Here is a 21,104-nt window from a genome sequence, read left to right as displayed (position 1 = left end):
GTAAAGAAGCGTCCTCTGATTGGTCGGTATCAGTCTGTAAAGAAGCGTCCTCTGATTGGTCGGTATCAGTCTGTGTAAAGAAGCGTCCTCTGATTGGTCGGTATCAGTCTGTGTAAAGAAGCGTCCTCTGATTGGTCGGTATCAGTCTGTAAAGAAGCGTCCTCTGATTGGTCGGTATCAGTCTGTGTAAAGAAGCGTCCTCTGATTGGTCGGTATCAGTCTGTAAAGAAGCGTCCTCTGATTGGTCGGTATCAGTCTGTAAAGAAGCGTCCTCTGATTGGTCGGTATCAGTCTGTGTAAAGAAGCGTCCTCTGATTGGTCGGTATCAGTCTGTATAAAGAAGCGTCCTCTGATTGGTCGGTATCAGTCTGTATAAAGAAGCGTCCTCTGATTGGTCGGTATCAGTCTATAAAGAAGCGTCCTCTGATTGGTCGGTATCAGTCTATAAAGAAGCGTCCTCTGATTGGTCGGTATCAGTCTGTATAAAGAAGCGTCCTCTGATTGGTCGGTATCAGTCTATAAAGAAGCATCCTCTGATTGGTCGGTATCAGTCTGCGTAAAGAAGCGTCCTCTGATTGGTCGGTATCAGTCTATAAAGAAGCGTCCTCTGATTGGTCGGTATCAGTCTGTATAAAGAAGCGTCCTCTGATTGGTCGGTATCAGTCTATAAAGAAGCGTCCTCTGATTGGTCGGTATCAGTCTGTATAAAGAAGCGTCCTCTGATTGGTCGGTATCAGTCTGTATAAAGAAGCGTCCTCTGATTGGTCGGTATCAGTCTGTGTAAAGAAGCGTCCTCTGATTGGTCGGTATCAGTCTGTAAAGAAGCGTCCTCTGATTGGTCGGTATCAGTCTATAAAGAAGCGTCCTCTGATTGGTCGGTATCAGTCTATAAAGAAGCGTCCTCTGATTGGTCGGTATCAGTCTGTATAAAGAAGCGTCCTCTGATTGGTCGGTATCAGTCTGTATAAAGAAGCATCCTCTGATTGGTCGGTATCAGTCTGCGTAAAGAAGCGTCCTCTGATTGGTCGGTATCAGTCTATAAAGAAGCGTCCTCTGATTGGTCGGTATCAGTCTGTATAAAGAAGCGTCCTCTGATTGGTCGGTATCAGTCTGTATAAAGAAGCGTCCTCTGATTGGTCGGTATCAGTCTATAAAGAAGCGTCCTCTGATTGGTCGGTATCAGTCTGTATAAAGAAGCGTCCTCTGATTGGTCGGTATCAGTCTGTATAAAGAAGCGTCCTCTGATTGGTCGGTATCAGTCTATAAAGAAGCGTCCTCTGATTGGTCGGTATCAGTCTGTATAAAGAAGCGTCCTCTGATTGGTCGGTATCAGTCTATAAAGAAGCGTCCTCTGATTGGTCGGTATCAGTCTATAAAGAAGCGTCCTCTGATTGGTCGGTATCAGTCTATAAAGAAGCGTCCTCTGATTGGTCGGTATCAGTCTATAAAGAAGCGTCCTCTGATTGGTCGGTATCAGTCTATAAAGAAGCGTCCTCTGATTGGTCGGTATCAGTCTGTATAAAGAAGCATCCTCTGATTGGTCGGTATCAGTCTGCGTAAAGAAGCGTCCTCTGATTGGTCGGTATCAGTCTATAAAGAAGCGTCCTCTGATTGGTCGGTATCAGTCTGTATAAAGAAGCGTCCTCTGATTGGTCGGTATCAGTCTGTATAAAGAAGCGTCCTCTGATTGGTCGGTATCAGTCTGTGTAAAGAAGCGTCCTCTGATTGGTCGGTATCAGTCTGTAAAGAAGCGTCCTCTGATTGGTCGGTATCAGTCTATAAAGAAGCGTCCTCTGATTGGTCGGTATCAGTCTATAAAGAAGCGTCCTCTGATTGGTCGGTATCAGTCTATAAAGAAGCGTCCTCTGATTGGTCGGTATCAGTCTGTATAAAGAAGCGTCCTCTGATTGGTCGGTATCAGTCTGTAAAGAAGCGTCCTCTGATTGGTCGGTATCAGTCTATAAAGAAGCGTCCTCTGATTGGTCGGTATCAGTCTGTATAAAGAAGCGTCCTCTGATTGGTCGGTATCAGTCTATAAAGAAGCGTCCTCTGATTGGTCGGTATCAGTCTATAAAGAAGCGTCCTCTGATTGGTCGGTATCAGTCTGTATAAAGAAGCGTCCTCTGATTGGTCGGTATCAGTCTGTGTAAAGAAGCGTCCTCTGATTGGTCGGTATCAGTCTGTGTAAAGAAGCGTCCTCTGATTGGTCGGTATCAGTCTATAAAGAAGCGTCCTCTGATTGGTCGGTATCAGTCTATAAAGAAGCGTCCTCTGATTGGTCGGTATCAGTCTATAAAGAAGCGTCCTCTGATTGGTCGGTATCAGTCTGTATAAAGAAGCGTCCTCTGATTGGTCGGTATCAGTCTATAAAGAAGCGTCCTCTGATTGGTCGGTATCAGTCTGTGTAAAGAAGCGTCCTCTGATTGGTCGGTATCAGTCTATAAAGAAGCGTCCTCTGATTGGTCGGTATCAGTCTATAAAGAAGCGTCCTCTGATTGGTCGGTATCAGTCTATAAAGAAGCGTCCTCTGATTGGTCGGTATCAGTCTATAAAGAAGCGTCCTCTGATTGGTCGGTATCAGTCTGTGTAAAGAAGCGTCCTCTGATTGGTCAGTATCAGTCTGTAAAGAAGCGTCCTCTGATTGGTCGGTATCAGTCTATAAAGAAGCGTCCTCTGATTGTCACAGACCTGCTGGTGAACGTAGCATTTAGCAGCTATTTGAGTCTTGTGATGTTTTCAACAGTTCAAAGTATTCAGTTATTTCCTTTATTGATTAAGCTGCAGATTATTTTCTTAATTGATAAACGAATGGTGGATAAAATCTTTTGCTAAAGCTGTCTTTGAATCCCTCACTTAGTCTGAGGACATCTCATGTTGATGGCATGACGGAGCAGACTGAATGATCCCTCCTCCAGCTGAAGCTAAGTGGAAGCAGCTGTTTCCACCCAAACGCTTCTTTGTTTTCTCCCTGAGGTGGAAATCTTCCCCGTCACTCGTTGAGTCGCCTCAGCTCCTCCTGACTCTGCTCTTTGCCATGAAGACTGTGATCGACTATGATTCGGACGTTCATGGTCCCCTCAGGATGAAATGGAATCACTTTATTGATCCTTTGACTTTTCCTCTACGGCGCCACCATCAGGTCAACATGTTCACACTTTAGTTTAAACAGCTGCAGGACTAAAGACGTCCATGAGCCTCAGCTGGACTCTGGCTTTAGTGCCGACTAGCTGATGTTAGCATGCTAACAAGCTAAGCTAAGATGGGGAACATGGTGAACATTATACCTGCTAAACATCAGCACGTTAGCGTTTAGCATTAAGTCCTGCTTTCACTTCGATCTGAACCAAACCTCAACTGGAAGACCAATGGTGGTTCAAAAAAACCAAGATGGCGACGGCCATGAAACCAAGTGTGCTAGTTAGTCAGTGTGTTAGTGTGTAGTGGAGGTCTATAGTGTGTGTGTGCTAGTTAGTCAGTGTGTTAGTGTGTAGTGGAGGTCTATAGTGTGTGTGTACTAGTTAGTCAGTGTGTCAGTGTGTAGTGGAGGTCTATAGTGTGTGTGTGCTAGTTAGTCAGTGTGTTAGTGTGTAGTGGAGGTCTATAGTGTGTGTGTGCTAGTTAGTCAGTGTGTTAGTGTGTAGTGGAGGTCTATAGTGTGTGTGTGCTAGTTAGTCAGTGTGTTAGTGTGTAGTGGAGGTCTATAGTGTGTGTGTACTAGTTAGTCAGTGTGTTAGTGTGTAGTGGAGGTCTATAGTGTGTGTGTACTAGTTAGTCAGTGTGTCAGTGTGTAGTGGAGGTCTATAGTGTGTGTGTGCTAGTTAGTCAGTGTGTTAGTGTGTAGTGGAGGTCTATAGTGTGTGTGTACTAGTTAGTCAGTGTGTTAGTGTGTAGTGGAGGTCTATAGTGTGTGTGTGTGTTAGTTAGTCAGTGTGTCAGTGTGTAGTGGAGGTCTATAGTGTGTGTGTGCTAGTTAGTCAGTGTGTTAGTGTGTAGTGGAGGTCTATAGTGTGTGTGTACTAGTTAGTCAGTGTGTCAGTGTGTAGTGGAGGTCTATAGTGTGTGTGTGCTAGTTAGTCAGTGTGTTAGTGTGTAGTGGAGGTCTATAGTGTGTGTGTGCTAGTTAGTCAGTGTGTTAGTGTGTAGTGGAGGTCTATAGTGTGTGTGTGCTAGTTAGTCAGTGTGTTAGTGTGTAGTGGAGGTCTATAGTGTGTGTGTACTAGTTAGTCAGTGTGTCAGTGTGTAGTGGAGGTCTATAGTGTGTGTGTGCTAGTTAGTCAGTGTGTTAGTGTGTAGTGGAGGTCTATAGTGTGTGTGTACTAGTTAGTCAGTGTGTCAGTGTGTAGTGGAGGTCTATAGTGTGTGTGTGTTAGTTAGTCAGTGTGTCAGTGTGTAGTGGAGGTCTATAGTGTGTGTGTGTGTTAGTTAGTCAGTGTGTCAGTGTGTAGTGGAGGTCTATAGTGTGTGTGTGTGTTAGTTAGTCAGTGTGTCAGTGTGTAGTGGAGGTCTATAGTGTGTGTGTGTGTTAGTTAGTCAGTGTGTCAGTGTGTAGTGGAGGTCTATAGTGTGTGTGTGTGTTAGTTAGTCAGTGTGTCAGTGTGTAGTGGAGGTCTATAGTGTGTGTGTTAGTTAGTCAGTGTGTCAGTGTGTAGTGGAGGTCTATAGTGTGTGTGTGCTAGTTAGTCAGTGTGTTAGTGTGTAGTGGAGGTCTATAGTGTGTGTGTGTTAGTTAGTCAGTGTGTTAGTGTGTAGTGGAGGTCTATAGTGTGTGTGTGTGTTAGTTAGTCAGTGTGTTAGTGTGTAGTGGAGGTCTATAGTGTGTGTGTGCTAGTTAGTCAGTGTGTTAGTGTGTAGTGGAGGTCTATAGTGTGTGTGTGTTAGTTAGTCAGTGTGTTAGTGTGTAGTGGAGGTCTATAGTGTGTGTGTGTTAGTTAGTCAGTGTGTCAGTGTGTAGTGGAGGTCTATAGTGTGTGTGTTAGTTAGTCAGTGTGTTAGTGTGTAGTGGAGGTCTATAGTGTTTGTGTGCTAGTTAGTCAGTGTGTTAGTGTGTAGTGGAGGTCTATAGTGTGTGTGTGCTAGTTAGTCAGTGTGTCAGTGTGTAGTGGAGGTCTATAGTGTGTGTGTGCTAGTTAGTCAGTGTGTCAGTGTGTAGTGGAGGTCTATAGTGTGTGTGTGTTAGTTAGTCAGTGTGTTAGTGTGTAGTGGAGGTCTATAGTGTGTGTGTGTTAGTTAGTCAGTGTGTCAGTGTGTAGTGGAGGTCTATAGTGTGTGTGTGCTAGTTAGTCAGTGTGTCAGTGTATAGTGGAGGTCTATAGTGTGTGTGTGTGCTAGTTAGTCAGTGTGTCAGTGTGTAGTGGAGGTCTATAGTGTGTGTGTGTTAGTTAGTCAGTGTGTTAGTGTGTAGTGGAGGTCTATAGTGTGTGTGTGCTAGTTAGTCAGTGTGTTAGTGTGTAGTGGAGGTCTATAGTGTGTGTGTGTGCTAGTTAGTCAGTGTGTCAGTGTGTAGTGGAGGTCTATAGTGTTCCTGTTGTTCTGGATCAACATGTTCTCTGTCTTTCTTTAGTCTCCTCTGATGAACAACATGTCTGAAGTCTTTTCTCACTCATTCTGCTTCAGTGACTTCTGGAACCTTTTAGCTGAGGTTGGACACATTTTAGGGACATGAAGAAGAAGAAGGTCCTCCAAGAAATGACGTCACCAGAAGAAGCAGCAGCAGCAAACAGTGTTTAGAGAGCAGAGGGTTAAACTGTGACTGATTACCACGTCAAAACATTGTGTGTTAAAGGCCTCTCGTCCCGCTCCCCCTCCTCTTTTTCCATCTGCAGAATCAGGCCATCTTCCTCCTCCTCCTCCTCCTCTTCCTCGCCCGGGGCATTGATGGCATGCTCTCTCGTCCTCCTTCCACTTTGCTGTTTCACTCACTTGCAGCATCAGTAGAAAACAGTGTGCTTCGTCTTGCTGAGGGATGTTTTCTCTCTCACCTCTCGTGGTTTCCACCCGTTCAGATAGTTTTGGTTTCTGGTCTGTGGATTTTTCTTATCTAATAATAAACTGGTGGATACTACAGAGGACCACGAGCATCATGGAACTACTTATGAAGCATTTAACTCACATATCTCACATTAGCTGTAGTATTATCACAGCCAGGACTGAGCTTTAGCTGTTATAATACGGTCATCAAGAGTGGAAACATTAAAGTAATGGACACACTTACATAGTATTTATTAATAAATAATAGTCAGGTGCTATTTTCACCCAGGTGTGTGTTGAAAAGAAGATATTTAGCGCGTAACGTACCTGCCTTTTATAATTTTGACTTATTATTTGAACCCAAACCATCATCTTTTCCTAAACATAACCAACCTGCCACTGAAAACTGAACTTAATAAAAGAAAACTGAAATTAATTGATTGCTCCATTCTCCATTCTCCAGGCTGTAAGCTCACTAAACCATTCAGCTATCACACCCACGAAAGTCACACAACGCAAACTAACTGATGGAGGCAGCAGACCAGCAGCTCCTGTGTTCTGTGAGGTAAAATTACTGTTTTTGTCACTGGTGTGTTTTAACAGCTGTTTGTGGTTAAACTAAAAGGATCTTACAGGTCTATACACAGCAGTTTTATCACCGTCTTCAAAACCACCAGACTCCATGACAAAACCAGTCATTTTACCTCACAGAACAAGGGGAGTGAATCGTCAACTGCTGCCTCTATCAGTTAGTTAGTTTGTTTTATGCAAATGTAGTGTTGAGTTTGAACTAACCGTTTAAAACACCAAAGTCACACAATAACACAAACACACTAACTGACAGAGGCAGCAGCTCCCGTGTTCTGTGAGCTAAAATGACTGTTTTTGTCAATGGACTCTGGTGCCTTTGATGAGAGTGCCAGAAATTCCTCTGTCATTCAACATGTAAATGTTGAATGACAGAGGCCGAATAAATGCTGAAGTCAGACAGTGTTTTTAATATGCTCAGTGGTCATGTGATATGAGGTGTGACACTCCTGCAGCCCACAGAATGCCTGACTGTGGTCACATGACAGGAAGTATCCCTCCTCGTTAGTATAGTGGACAGTATCTCCGCCTGTCACGCGGAAGACCGGGGTTCGATTCCCCGACGGGGAGAAGTCTCTCTTTTAGGTGCTATATTCCTCTACAGGATGAAATAAAAAGAGGTCACATCAGAAGATGTGAACTCTTTAGAGAGATGATCAACACATATTAATTAAAACAGACCAGGGATCTGTTCTTGTTCTGGTGACCAGCAGATGCAGAAAGAATCAGCCCAGTAGATCACTTAAATGAGCTGTAATGTCCACGATGTAAAAGCCACCAGACTACATTGACAAAAACAGTCATTTTAGCTCACAGAACTCAGGAGCTGCTGGTCTGCTGCTACCTCCATCAGTTAGTGTGTTGTTGTGTGTTACACAGATATTGTGTTGGTTCTGAATTAACCCTTTGAAACTCCAAAGTCGCACAGTAACACAAACAAGCTAACTGATGGAGGCAGCAGCAGAGCAGCAGCTCCTGTGTCCTGTTCTCTAAAATCCCTGTTTTAGTGAATGTAGTCTGGTGTGTGTGCTGTTTGTGGTTAAACCAAAAGGATCTTCCAGGTCTCTCTCTGTAGGGATCCTTTCCATGATGCTGTCACACACTTAGATAAATTAGTATTTAGTCAAATATGAAAAAACAGGACCCAGGTTTAAAAATACCAGAGTAACAAAAGGATCTGAGCACGTCTTATTTTGTGTTATATTCTGATTAGGAGTCGTGGAATAGTCATAAAATGTGATAAGGACTTCCTAACTGCTGAGGAAAGGAGCTTCAACGCTTCCTCGTCTGTCTCATGTAGTTTGTCTTTTATGGGGCGAAAGGAGATCCTGCTGACCCACTTTCTGCTTTGGCAGTAAAAACAGCTCCCGACAACACAGACCAGAGCTGGCACCAGCTCCACAGTCCAGGTTTACACAGAAAACACATGTAGAACTGATAAAAACATGCTTTCACCTGCAGCACACGATGCCGTTATCCCCACAGACGCTTCTCCACTTTTTCAGTTGTTGACCTTGGTAGAAAACGGGGGTTTATTTCCACATGCAGCAGATACAGAGAGAAATTCACTCCATATGACCCAGGCTGAGGCCTCTGGAGAACAGTGAGGGAGCAGAACACACACCTGCCAACTCCTCACCTTTAGGCCGCCATCACTGCTTTTAGGTGCTGCAGCTCCACCTGAAAAGACGACACATTCTGTGAGACTGTGCTGATGTGAAGCATTTTATAACGCTAACCTCACTAAGCTAACCTCACTAAGCTAACCTCATTAAGCTAACCTCACTAAGCTAAACTAACTAAGCTAACCTCATTAAGCTAACCTCACTAAGCTAAACTAACTAAGCTAACCTCATTAAGCTAACCTCACTAAGCTAACCTCACCAAGCTAACGTCACTAAGCTAACGTCACTAAGCTAACCTCATTAAGCTAACCTCACCAAGCTAACGTCACTAAGCTAACCTCACCAAGCTAACCTCACCAAGCTAACGTCACTAAGTTAACCTCACCAAGCTAACGTCACTAAGCTAACCTCACCAAGCTAACGTCACTAAGCTAACCTCACCAAGATAACCTCACCAAGCTAACGTCACTAAGCTAACCTCACTAAGCTAACATTGTGGTGAACTCCTTCCCTCACTGTTCACATTTGAAAAGGTATTATACAGTTTATTATTATTCGGCTTATATCATTCAGATTATTATTTGGGCTAATTATAATTATTATTATTATTATTGTTATTATTATTATGATGATGATGATGATGATGATGACTAGAGTTCTTGGGGTTTCTTGATGATGGGCTGGTAGAACGGTGTCATGGCACGTTATGGTAGTGCAACACAAACCCACAGTCCTCTATAATTGATAACATAAATATATCATTATATTAATATAATTACACAATGGGAACATCCTTCTGCCCTTCAGTACCGTTGGTATTGATTAGAGCTTATTATGTGTTAACATGCCGTACTCAGTTTTATCGGCTCAGCTGTTGGTAAAGTGTTTCCTTCCTTGTTGTATTTAGTAACAGTTTGGATGATCCTCTGCAGATCCCGGGGGCGGCGATGGACAGAGTCAGCCTGCTGTGGCGTATGAGGCGTCGGGCTCGGCGAGGAGCGCTCTGCATGGCCTTCTTCTGCATCTCCATGGCTCTGCTCTACGCCATCTGTGCTGAAAACAGCGTGCCCGTCACCGACGCCATCTTCGGAGTCCGGGCCCGAACCCGGGCTCAGCCTCGAACGCACTCAGTTATTAAGGTCTGTCGCAGCGTGTCACGGTGACGTTGGTGTCACCACCAGCTGAGGTTCACGAGTCTAAAGTGACCAAAAGTCATTAAACCACCTTATAGGTGTTTCTACCCATGATCCTCTGTGTCCACATCCTGGTGTCTGAGTGACTGGTAGGTAGTAAAAGTGTTGGAACTGGTCCAGTAGATCACCTCAGCCAGCAGCCCAGTTGTCCCAAAGGATCACGTTGCAGCCATTGCAGCCCGTTTGGTGTCTGCTGGCTGAGGTGATCTACTGGACCAGTTCCAACACTTTTACTACCTACCAGTCACTCAGACACCAGGATGTGGACACAGAGGACCCACTGGAGTCCTCCTGTGAAAAGGTTAGCCCGGTTAGAGTGATTTTCTGAGCCGCTGGAGGTTTCAGGTTCTGGATGTTCAACTTACTTCACCCCGACTCCTCTACAGGTGCTGCGGGGCGGGGCTAAGCCCATGTACATCGACCCTCAGAAGCTCCCAGGTGTCGTCCCAGGTGACCCCCACCGTCCAATCCCCGTCCTCTCCTCTCCAAACCACACCCACGAGGCCCCGGACTCCTCACCGAAGAAGAAGCAGAGAGAGCGGGAGCCGTCGGGGTTCTTTGCTCGGCTGCTGCCGCGCCCCTTCACACGTGCGCTGGAGACCCTGTTCGGCGGCCGGCGGAGGGGGGAGCTGAGCGGCAGGGGCGGGGACGCGGAGTTCTTCGGGCCTCACGGGCTTCTGGGAGAAGTGTGGGATGACGAGATGTCCAGTAGCATGCTGGGAAGCAGACTGAGGAAGGTGGTGCAGAATTATCAGGTGAGTTTTCAACACGGACCGTTGTTTCTGACACACAGTGAGTCCTGACTGTTTCTCTGTGCTCCCGCTGTGTTTCCGTCAGGCGATGAATAAGTACGGTGTGGAGCTCTCCGGGCCCGGCGGCGTGTCCAGCAGGCCCAAGCTGAGCGGCGCCAAGCTCCTCTGCCAGCTGAAGGACAAGGTGGAGGTCACGACTTTGACCCCTGACCTCCAGCCCTTCTCGTCGCTGCCCTGGGCCGCCCAGCTGCCGCCGAAGCAGCTGACCTCAGACCTCGGGCCGTACGGGAGCTGCGCCGTGGTGTCGTCGGCGGGGTCGCTGCGCTACTCTGGACTGGGCAAAGAGATCGGTAGGGATGGGTATCGTTCAGAAATGATCCGCACGGGTACCTTCACTTCAATAACAGTGAATAACACTGAATTCATTTATACCAGTTTTCTCACCTTTCTTTGCATTTTGACACCATTTTTACAACATAAAGTAAAAATATAGAAGTCAGAATAGAACTGAGAACCTTCAGATAACCAGACGACTGCTCTAAAATACAGCTGTGCTAGCAGAGCTAACTGTGCTAACAGAGCTGGCTGTGCTAACAGAGCCTTTAACCATTTACTCGCCGGGGTGATCTGGGGGGGCCAGGGGGTGGGCACCAGGCACCTGCAACAGCATACCAGTGGCACCACTCGGCTAGTTTAGCAGCGGCTAACCGATGTTTGTTAGTAGTCAGTCACTAGTCTCCTGAGGAACAGAAGTGACGCAGCGTTTTTCAATGATTTCTGGAAGCAGTTTGTCGTTTCACTTCCTCTTTCTGTCATTATTATTATTAAATAACAGACTCTCACGATGCCGTGCTGCGCTTCAACGCTGCGCCCACCACCGGCTACGAGAAGGATGTCGGCTCTAAGACCACCGTCCGCCTCATCAACTCACAGGTGAGTTCAAGGTTTACACCAAAACAGAGAAATACAACTAAAATCTGAAATAACCTTTGTGCCTCATACAGTAACGTCTTTGGTGAAGATGGTTTATAAGTGTCTAACATGAACGTTCACCTGTCCATCAGGTGATGGCATCTGACGACCACCGCTTCCTGTCCAGCTCTCTGTACAGCTCAGGTGCTCTGGTGGCCTGGGACCCCGCCCCCTTCTCTGCTGACCTCACCCAGGTGACACTCACACACAATCATAACACATCACTAAGAGAAACAGACATTGTATTGCTCTCTTCAAAGCCACCAGACTCCATTGACAACAACAGTAATTTTACACAGCAGCTGCTGGTCTGCTGCTGCCTCACTCAGCTAGTTAGTTTGTGTTATTGTGTGACTTTGGTGTTTTAAAGGGTTCATTCAGACCTAACGCAGCATTTGTGTGACACACAGTGACTCAAACAAACTGACCATTAACCACCAAACTAGACCACCAACTCCTGTGTTCTGCACGGTAAAATTGCTGTTTTTGTCAATGGAGTCTGGTGGGTTTTAGTAGCCAGGGGCTTTATGCAATAAATTCATAACAAGACTAAAATCATCCACATCACCATTTTCATTATTATCACTTGTTGATGATGTTTTAAATAATAGGATACTGAAAAGGAGTCTGACTTTTGGCCCCGTTATGGAGTCAGACACCAGACTCAAAGTGTTTAACAGCAGCCTTAACAGTCCTGCCCCCCCCAGTGGTACAACAGGACGGACTACCCCATCTTCACCCAGTACCAGCGGTACAGGAGGCTCCATCCCATGCAGCCCTTCTACATCCTGCACCCCCGCTTTGAGTGGCAGGTCTGGCAACGAGTACAAGACAACATGGCGGAGCCGATCCAGAAGAACCCGCCCTCCTCCGGCCTGCTGGGTATGTGGAGCTCTAGCACACACACACACACTATAGACCTCCACTACACACTGACACACTGACTAACACACACACACACTATAGACCTCCACTACACACTGACACACTGACTAACACACACACACACTATAGACCTCCACTACACACTAACACACTGACTAACTAGCACACACACACACTATAGACCTCCACTACACACTGACACACTGACTAACACACACACACACTATAGACCTCCACTACACACTGACACACTGACTAACTAGCACACACACACTATAGACCTCCACTACACACTGACACACTGACTAACACACACACACACTATAGACCTCCACTACACACTAACACACTGACTAACTAACACACACACACACACACTATAGACCTCCACTACACACTGACACACTGACTAACTAACACACACACACACACTATAGACCTCCACTACACACTAACACACTGACTAACTAACACACACACACTATAGACCTCCACTACACACTGACACACTGACTAACTAACACACACACACACACTATAGACCTCCACTACACACTGACACACTGACTAACTAACACACACACACTATAGACCTCCACTACACACTGACACACTGACTAACTAGCACACACACACACTATAGACCTCCACTACACACTGACACACTGACTAACTAACACACACACACACACTATAGACCTCCACTACACACTGACACACTGACTAACTAGCACACACACACACTATAGACCTCCACTACACACTGACACACTGACTAACTAGCACACACACACACTATAGACCTCCACTACACACTGACACACTGACTAACTAACACACACACACACTATAGACCTCCACTACACACTGACACACTGACTAACTAGTTATTTAGCCCCCTGGTGACCAGCTGGCTGATATGGTTGGTACCAGTGGATGCTGGGGGGGGGGGGCAGTCTGAGCTTCCTGCTGCAGAGAGAATGAATCCTGACTGTTTTTATTGTAGATCCATTCAAACAGGAACATGCTAACATGATAACACGCTAACAACTGGAGTCCATCTGGGGGCTGTTCATTCTAATTGGGTTAATAACACAATATCAACTCACTCATTCTGCTTCACTGACTTCTGGAACCTTCTAGCTGAGGTTGGACACATTTTAGGGACATGAAGAAGAAGAAGGTCCTCCAAGAGACGACGTCACCAGAAGAAGAAGCAGCAGCGTTCAGAGGTCAGAGGGTTAAAGCGTCCTGTCCTTTGTGTCCCTCCCAGGCACCGTCCTGATGATGTCGCTGTGCGAGGTGGTGCACGTTTACGAGTTCCTGCCGTCCCGCAGGAAGACGGAGCTCTGCCATTACTACCAGCGTTTCTTCGATGCCGCCTGCACGCTGGGCGCCTACCACCCGCTGCTGTACGAGAAGAACCTGGTGAAGCGGATGAACCAGGGCGCCGACCGCGATATCTACACCCACGGACGCGTCAAGCTGCCTGGGTTCAGCAAGCTGAACTGCACTCAGCCTGCTGGAGGAGGAGGAGGAGGTTTACCCAACCAGTGATGGACACACACACACACACACACACACACACACACACACACACACACACCTGCATGAAGACTTTTAACGATGAGGACAGACGCATGAAAACTTCACAGTCACTGCCGAACGAAAAGGAATGCCATCCTGCTCACTATAAATATGACATGTTGTTATTATAGGCTGTAAACACACACACACACACACACACACACACACAGATAGATGTGCCTGCTGTTCACACACACACACACACACACACACACACACACACACACACACCTTTATTAGGACAATCCACTCTCAAACATCCTGTTTTTTAAACCCAAACACTGATTAAAAGTTTTACGTGTCAAAACTTAATTTGGAAACATCAGTGATATTAAAACTCAGGTGGTTATGGTCCTTAAAGGGACACTCCACTGTTTCTACCCATGATCCTCTCTGTCCACATCCTGGTGTGTGAGTGACTGGTAGGTAGTAAAAGTGTTGGAACTGGTCCAGTAGATCACCTCAGCCAGCAGACACCAAACGGGCTGCAATGGCTGCAACGTGATCCTTTGGGACAACTGCACCTGATCACAGTAGGTCCACTAAAAGAGCTTGTTTGATCCACTGACAGGCTCAGAGTGTTATTCTAAGTGTGTGACAGCATCATGGAAAGGATCCCTACAGAGAGAGACCTGGAAGATCCTTTTGGTTTAACCACAAACAGCACACACACCAGACTACATTCACTAAAACAGGGGTTTTAGAGCTGCTGCCTCCATCAGTCAGTGTTACTGTGTGTTAGACAGATGTTGTGTTGGAGCTGAACAAACCCTTTAAAACACAGACACACTGACTGTTTAAGGCAGCTCCTCTGACCTGGGAGGTAAAGTTTACTGTTTTTGTCAATGTAGTCTGGTATCCTTAAGAGAAAGATATGTTCTGTTATGTCATTCTCTGTGGTTAAACCAAAAGGATCTTCCAGGTCTCTCTCTGTAGGGATCCTTTCCATGATGCTGTCACACACTTAGAATAACACTCTGAGCCTGTCAGTGGATCAAACAAGCTCTTTTAGTGGACCTACTGTGATCAGGTGCAGTTGTCCCAAAGGATCACGTTGCAGCCATTGCAGCCCGTTTGGTGTCTGCTGGCTGAGGTGATCTACTGGACCAGTTCCAACACTTTTACTACCTACCAGTCACTCACACACCAGGATGAGGACACAGAGGACCAGGGGTAGAAACAGTGGAGTGACCCTTTAACTCTAGTTCTAATCTTAATACTTCACCAAGCCAAAGGGTTAAACTGACCCCCTGAATGAGAACCTGCCAAACAGCCCTGCAGCACACAGAGCTGAACCTCTGAAACACGTACAGAAACAGAGTTATTCCACAGAGAGGCTCTGCGCTCACTCTTTCCCTTCCATCCCTGACTTTTATTTTGAAACCGAGTCACGAAGCTGCTTTCCTTCTGGTTGTTGATTGGACAGCAGCGGTTTCACTAAACTGTCCTGAGAGGACCTGCGAGTCATTTTGAGTGGTCTTTGTTTGATGCCAGAGTTCAGCAGGAGTCCAGATCAGTTCCTGGATCAGGTTTTTACTCAGAGGACCAGTTAAGTCTTCATAAAGGCTCAGAATCAGCCTGTCTGTGTGTGAAGCAGACAGAAAATAAGCAGCTTTGCTTTGGTTTCAGACATGGATTTTAGTTTTTACCGCCCGATTTTCAGGGCTTGAAAAAACCTCAGCGGTTTCCTCCAAACATGATTATATTTGTATTTGTTCTCAGACTGTGGGGGGGTTACTGTCTGTGATAATGAGGAGGAGTTCACACCACATGAAGAAGCCACAGAGAGAGTTCACCCACATTAAACCAGTTACATTAAGAAATGCATCTTCTCTCTGTTCCAGCCCTCCGTCCTGTTTCTCTACACGTGATCTGCTCAGATCTCAATACACGAGTCTGCAGAAAAGTGTTCGGAGGAAAACTCCTGTTTCTACCCATGATCCTCTCTGTCCTCATCCTGGTGTCTGAGTGACTGGTAGGTAGTAAAAGTGTTGGAACTGGTCCAGTAGATCACCTCAGCCAGCAGCCACCAAACGGGCTGCAATGGCTGCAACGTGATCCTTTGGGACAACTGCACCTGATCACAGTAGGTCCACTAAAAGAGCTTGTTTGATCCACTGACAGGCTCAGAGTGTTATTCTAAGTGTGTGACAGCATCATGGAAAGGATCCCTACAGAGAGAGACCTGGAAGATCCTTTTGGTTTAACCACAAACAGCACACACACCAGACTACATTCACTAAAACAGGGGTTTTACATGGAGTCACTGCTCTACTGCTGTTTCGATCAGGTAGTTTGTTTGTGTTGCTGTGAGACTTTGGCGTTTTAAAGGGTCAGTTCGGCTCCAACACAACATTTGTGTAACACACAATAACCCAAAAAACTGACAGATCGAGGCAGCAGTACGGCAACACGGTGATTTCACTGGAGGATTTAGGCAGAGTAAAGTACAGTCAAAAATCCAGAAGGCAACACATACAAAGCAGGTGGGAGCACAAACTACAGTCTGGCAAAGAAACCAAGGCAAACTGACCGGAATAAGTACCGAGAGATGATGAGCAAACCAGCTTCAGGTGTGTATCTGAATGAGCATGCTGGCCGCTGATTGGCTGACAGACAGCACAGTGGGTGTGGATGGTGGACTGGAGGATGAGCACAGGGGTGTGTACAAGGGGGGGGGGGGGGATTAAGAGGAAGGAGCTCCAGCAGTGGCCATGGAGGCAGCAGCAGAGCAGCAGCTCCTGTGTCCTGTTCTCTAAAATCCCTGTTTTAGTGAATGTAGTCTGGTGTGTGTGCTGTTTGTGGTTAAACCAAAAGGATCTTCCAGGTCTCTCTCTGTAGGGATCCTTTCCATGATGCTGTCACACACTTAGAATAACACTCTGAGCCTGTCAGTGGATCAAACAAGCTCTTTTAGTGGACCTACTGTGATCAGGTGCAGTTGTCCCAAAGGATCACGTTGCTGAGGTGATCTACTGGACCAGTTCCAACACTTTTACTACCTACCAGTCACTCACACACCAGGATGTGGACAGAGAGGATCATGGGTAGAAACAGTGGAGTGACCCTTTAAAACATGAAACACTGGGGGGGGCTGGTATCTCTGCCAACAGACTGAAAACATGAATTTATTTGAGGACAAACTGCCTGTGGAGGACTCGACTCGTATCCTGTGAGCAGTGATCCAACGGGTCACTCCAGCAAACAGATGTTAAACAAAAGTTTTGTACCCACATTGTCACCCCCCCCCCCCCCCCCCCCCCCCCCATGATCTTTTTTACAGCTCTAGTGTACATACAGTATATTAAAGCAGTGATCTGCAGGTCTCTAATGTGATTCTGTCACTCAGTGTATGAGGCAGAACACTTTTATTCACTAACACTATTTGTGCAAACATCAGATTCCTTCCTGGATGATCAGCGTCTCCTCAGAAGTTGGTAGACTGCCGGCAGCTAACGTAGCTGAGCTCCCTTCACATAGTCATTTCAGATTGTTTTGTCTTTTAGATTTAAATTATGTTTTAGCAACCACAAAATATATTTACCTTTCATATATATATATACACACACACGTTTGAGGTCTGAGGTCTGAGCTAGGAGAAAATTAGCTTAGCTTAGCATAAAGACTGGAAGTAAGGCTGAACAGCTAGCCTAGCTCTGTCCAAAGCTCTCAGATTAACGTGTCTTGTGTGTTTAATCTTTACTAAAACAATTATGCAAAATAAATCAAGGTGGACTGAAACTTCGTCCATTCCTACACTAAGTTAAGCTAAGCTAAGCTAAGCTAAGCTAAACTACCTACTGGTTCTAGCTTCTTATTTAATGTACAGCCATGAAAGTGAATGAGTATTTTTAAATTGTAGAACAGTTCGTCTTCGTTTGAATAACACAAGAGAAATTGCTTCTGTTCAACATTTGACAACTTAGTGTCTCATTTTCTACGTTCCTCTCACTCTCTCGCTAGCATTAGCCAAATTAGTTGTACTGGTAAACTCAGAACTTCCTTCTTCAGCTAATCTCAGCCCTTCACAGCTCTACTGTCGGTGGCTTATTGAGCGCTAGAAACCAGTAAAATTACTTTTCTCAAATATCCACAACACCACATGTTGAGCTAGCTTTTATGACTCACTAGCTAGTAGCAGCTAATAATGCTAACCAAGACTACACGAAGTATAGTACAGTAGTACATAGTATAGTACAGTAATCTACAGTAGTAGTCCCAGATTAATATCATTATCCATCTACCGAAGCCTTCCCATAGATGCTAAATAATGTTAGCATGCTGTTTACCATTGAAATCCTTTTTTTAGACAGTTAAGACTTTGCTAGTTTTGGACAGCGTTGATGCTAACAGTGTGCCCATTGTTTTCCATTTAATTTAATCCATTAGATCATTTCATTGGCTGATTTAAATTGACAGCTTTGGCCAGAATTTCTTCTTTTTTCAAATGTTTGAAGAACTAAAACTGCAGTCTGCTCACACATCTGTTGTATTTTCAGTATTGTCGCAGTAAAAAACGGCCTCATGGGTAAAATCCCTTGTTTTATGATTACAGGCGCATGTGTAATAGAGGTTTTCTCCAAAGTGTAGCAGCAGGAGAAAGAGCATCTCTGATAGACAGAGAAATTATCCGCATGGCACGAATTCAGCTTTTGTCCCGTTGATGTAAAAATCGTGAACTGTTAGCAGCGTCGTCTCGAGCCAGCTGGGTCATTTGCATGCAAACAAAGATGGCGAGCCGGGATTAGAGGGCGAGAGTGAAGCTCCTCGCAGGTCATGTGGGTCTGAAACAGCTGATTCCTACATGAACAGAGCTTCTAGAGAAGGTCTCCGTCTATGAAGCCCAACAGCTAATATTAGTCCGTCAAATGTGCAGAACACCAGGGGGCGCCGTCATTACAGCAAACAGGTGGGAAATAGATGTTTCTCCCTTTCGGTTTGTCAGAGGGAGAAACAGGAAGTGATTTGCAGACCAGATATACCTGATATACCTGATATACCTGACAGAAGGTAGCTGGTTAACTTCACTCGGACTTAAACGTGTCAGCAGGATGAAGTGACTGTTAGCGCCTCACCAGGCGGCGTGCGAATAGCATGTGTTTGTAAAGACAGTTTGCATGTCGCGTCTACGCATTTTTCTTTAAGCGAATCATTTCGCATCATTTGGTCTCTACAGGCCGAGACGTCGCTTTATGCAAAAACTACGAACGAAGCGACAGAGGATGTTCACGCTCGCGTCCAAAAGTTTAGATAACTTATGTCGCATGCGTGATGTAACTAACGTACTTATTTTAACCCAAACCATCTTTTCATAATCCAACACACAGACATGTTAGTTCTGACTAGCGTTAGCACGTGTAGCTGTGACGCTTTGGCGAGACAAACGGCGCCAAATGGCAGGTGAAAAGTGTGAAATGTACAAACATGACACATGAACTGTCCTTTAAAAACATGCTGTTTCCACGCTGTCCCATGAGGGTTGGGTGAACGTGACACACGCTAAACATGTTAGCGTTGTGATGTTAGCATGTAGCTGAAGTAGCCTACAGCGTCACAGAGCTGCTAGCATGGCGGCACGCAGAAGGAGGACAGGTCGGTGTGCAGCTGATCGAATCAGAGCTCGTCTCCATCAAAATGGCCCCACTGTTGTTTTTGGAATGATTTCAGTTCCGTGTTTGTATTAAAACTTTATTGTTCATTCAGCAGACAAACACTTAAATAATTGATGTCATTGCATTTCAGAACATTTCATCTATGCAGTCGCACTCTTGGCCTGTCGGAGGGTGTTTGTGTGAAACCTTTCTACGTTTTCTTTTAGCTTTCAGATGCACTTTGTCCTCCTGGTCGGTTAACTGTGTGTTTATTGGGTCTGTAACACAGCTGCTTGTTGTGAGTTTCATATTTTTGAGGGTGTGAATTCCAGGCACTGCCACCAGTTATTTCATTTTAATGAGAAACAAAACTGAAGTTTGGTTAATGCCAAATATACAGTTTGCTTGTTTTAAGATGAGCCCAGATTATTAAAGGGTCACTACCCTGTTTCTACCCATGATCCTCTCTATCCTCTCCTGGTGTGTGAGTGACTGGTAGGTAGTAAAAGTAGTAAAAGCCCAAACGGGCTGCAATGGCTGCAACGTGATCCTTTGGGACAACTGCACCTGATCACAGTAGGTCCACTAAAAGAGCTTGTTTGATCCACTGACAGGCTCAGAGTGTTATTCTAAGTGTGTGACAGCATCATGGAAAGGATCCCTACAGAGAGAGACCTGGAAGATCCTTTTGGTTTAACCACAAACAGCACACACACCAGACTACATTCACTAAAACAGGGATTTTAGAGAACAGGACACAGGAGCTGTTGGTCTACTCAATCAGTTTGTTGTGTTATACAAATATTGTTTTTGATTCAAACTAAACTGTTAAAAAGACCAAAGTCACACAATAACACAAACACACTGACTGATGGAGGCAGCAGCAGAGCAGCAGCTCCTGTGTCCTGTTCTCTAAAATCCCTGTTTTAGTGAATGTAGTCTGGTGTGTGTGCTGTTTGTGGTTAAACCAAAAGGATCTTCCAGGTCTCTCTCTGTAGGGATCCTTTCCATGATGCTGTCACACACTTAGAATAACACTCTGAGCCTGTCAGTGGATCAAACAAGCTCTTTTAGTGGACCTACTGTGATCAGGTGCAGTTGTCCCAAAGGATCACGTTTCCAACACTTTTACTTCCTACCAGTCACTCAGACACCAGGATGTGGACACAGAGGACCAGGGGGGAGAAACAGTTCCTTTAACTTCTAAAACTTGTTTAAATGAAGCAAACTGAGAAGGAAGAATCACTCTGTGGTTCAACAAAACTGTGAAGGGATCAAACGCCACTGATTCAACATCTCCGCTGCCTAAATATTACATTTCACTCTCATGCAGGCTATAAAACACACTTCCTGCCGCTCTGCTTTCAGAACAGAATATTTTGACCGTGCATGCATCAGACTAAGTTTCAAAACCTGCTGTAAATGTTAAAGTCAATTATTATTATTATTATTATTATTATTAATGTTGTATTTTGTGTTCTGAACCCTGAACTGTTTACATGATGTTTGGTTGATGACTTTATGTTTCACGTCGGCCATTTTGTCTGTGTGTGAGCAGGAGGTCGTGAAACACATCTAGATGAAGAAAAAACATGTATTTAAAATGATAAAACTGAGGCCGCCGGCCAATAAAGAACTGACGACGAACGGGCTCTGGGGGTCTTTCTTGAAGAACTAAAGATGAGGGCGAGTTAACGGCCGTTATATCGCTCTCTGCACACACACCAGACTACATTCACTAAAACAGGGATTTTACTGTTCACACATATTTAATCATTTAGGCTCCAGAATGTGTGAATAGGACCCAGATTCAACTACTGCAGTTCTCCTTTAATCATATTTAGAAAAACTGTAAGACCTCAGGTGAGTTTTACCTTTAGCAGGTGTCATTTTGTTTGGCCTCAACGTCATTACGTAACTTAATAAGCTGTCACGCTGCGCTGA

At 45.3% G+C, this 21,104-nt stretch overlaps 1 protein-coding gene and 1 non-coding gene across 2 annotated transcripts; both read left to right on the top strand.

Annotated features, from left to right (window-relative positions):
- The first annotated feature begins 7,053 nt into the window (after positions 1-7,053).
- On the top strand, positions 7,054-7,125 carry trnad-guc (transfer RNA aspartic acid (anticodon GUC)). Its single transcript has one exon. It is a non-coding gene; the product is annotated as a tRNA-Asp (tRNA).
- A 1,984-nt stretch (positions 7,126-9,109) lies between these two features.
- On the top strand, positions 9,110-13,629 carry st6gal1 (ST6 beta-galactosamide alpha-2,6-sialyltranferase 1). The gene is made up of 7 exons (XM_070856110.1): positions 9,110-9,319; positions 9,760-10,128; positions 10,211-10,475; positions 10,961-11,058; positions 11,190-11,291; positions 11,805-11,979; positions 13,256-13,629. Exons 1-7 carry the CDS (start codon positions 9,128-9,130, stop codon positions 13,537-13,539), a joined length of 1,485 nt encoding a protein of 494 aa, XP_070712211.1. The 5' UTR covers positions 9,110-9,127; the 3' UTR covers positions 13,540-13,629.
- The last annotated feature ends 7,475 nt before the right edge of the window (positions 13,630-21,104 follow it).

The sequence above is a fragment of the Pempheris klunzingeri genome, unplaced genomic scaffold, assembly GCF_042242105.1.
Source record: "Pempheris klunzingeri isolate RE-2024b unplaced genomic scaffold, fPemKlu1.hap1 Scaffold_57, whole genome shotgun sequence".
Taxonomy (NCBI): Eukaryota; Metazoa; Chordata; class Actinopteri; order Acropomatiformes; family Pempheridae; genus Pempheris; species Pempheris klunzingeri.
This window is presented reverse-complemented; position numbering and strand designations above follow the sequence as displayed.

Bases quoted from the DNA above. Each gene is read 5' to 3' on its own strand.
- st6gal1 (XM_070856110.1), top strand. From the start codon at position 9,128: ATGGACAGAGTCAGCCTGCTGTGGCGTATGAGGCGTCGGGCTCGGCGA. The intron at 10,129-10,210 runs GTGAGTTTTCAA...TGTTTCCGTCAG, and splicing joins AGGTGGTGCAGAATTATCAG to GCGATGAATAAGTACGGTGT. The intron at 11,292-11,804 runs GTGACACTCACA...TGCCCCCCCCAG, and splicing joins TCTCTGCTGACCTCACCCAG to TGGTACAACAGGACGGACTA.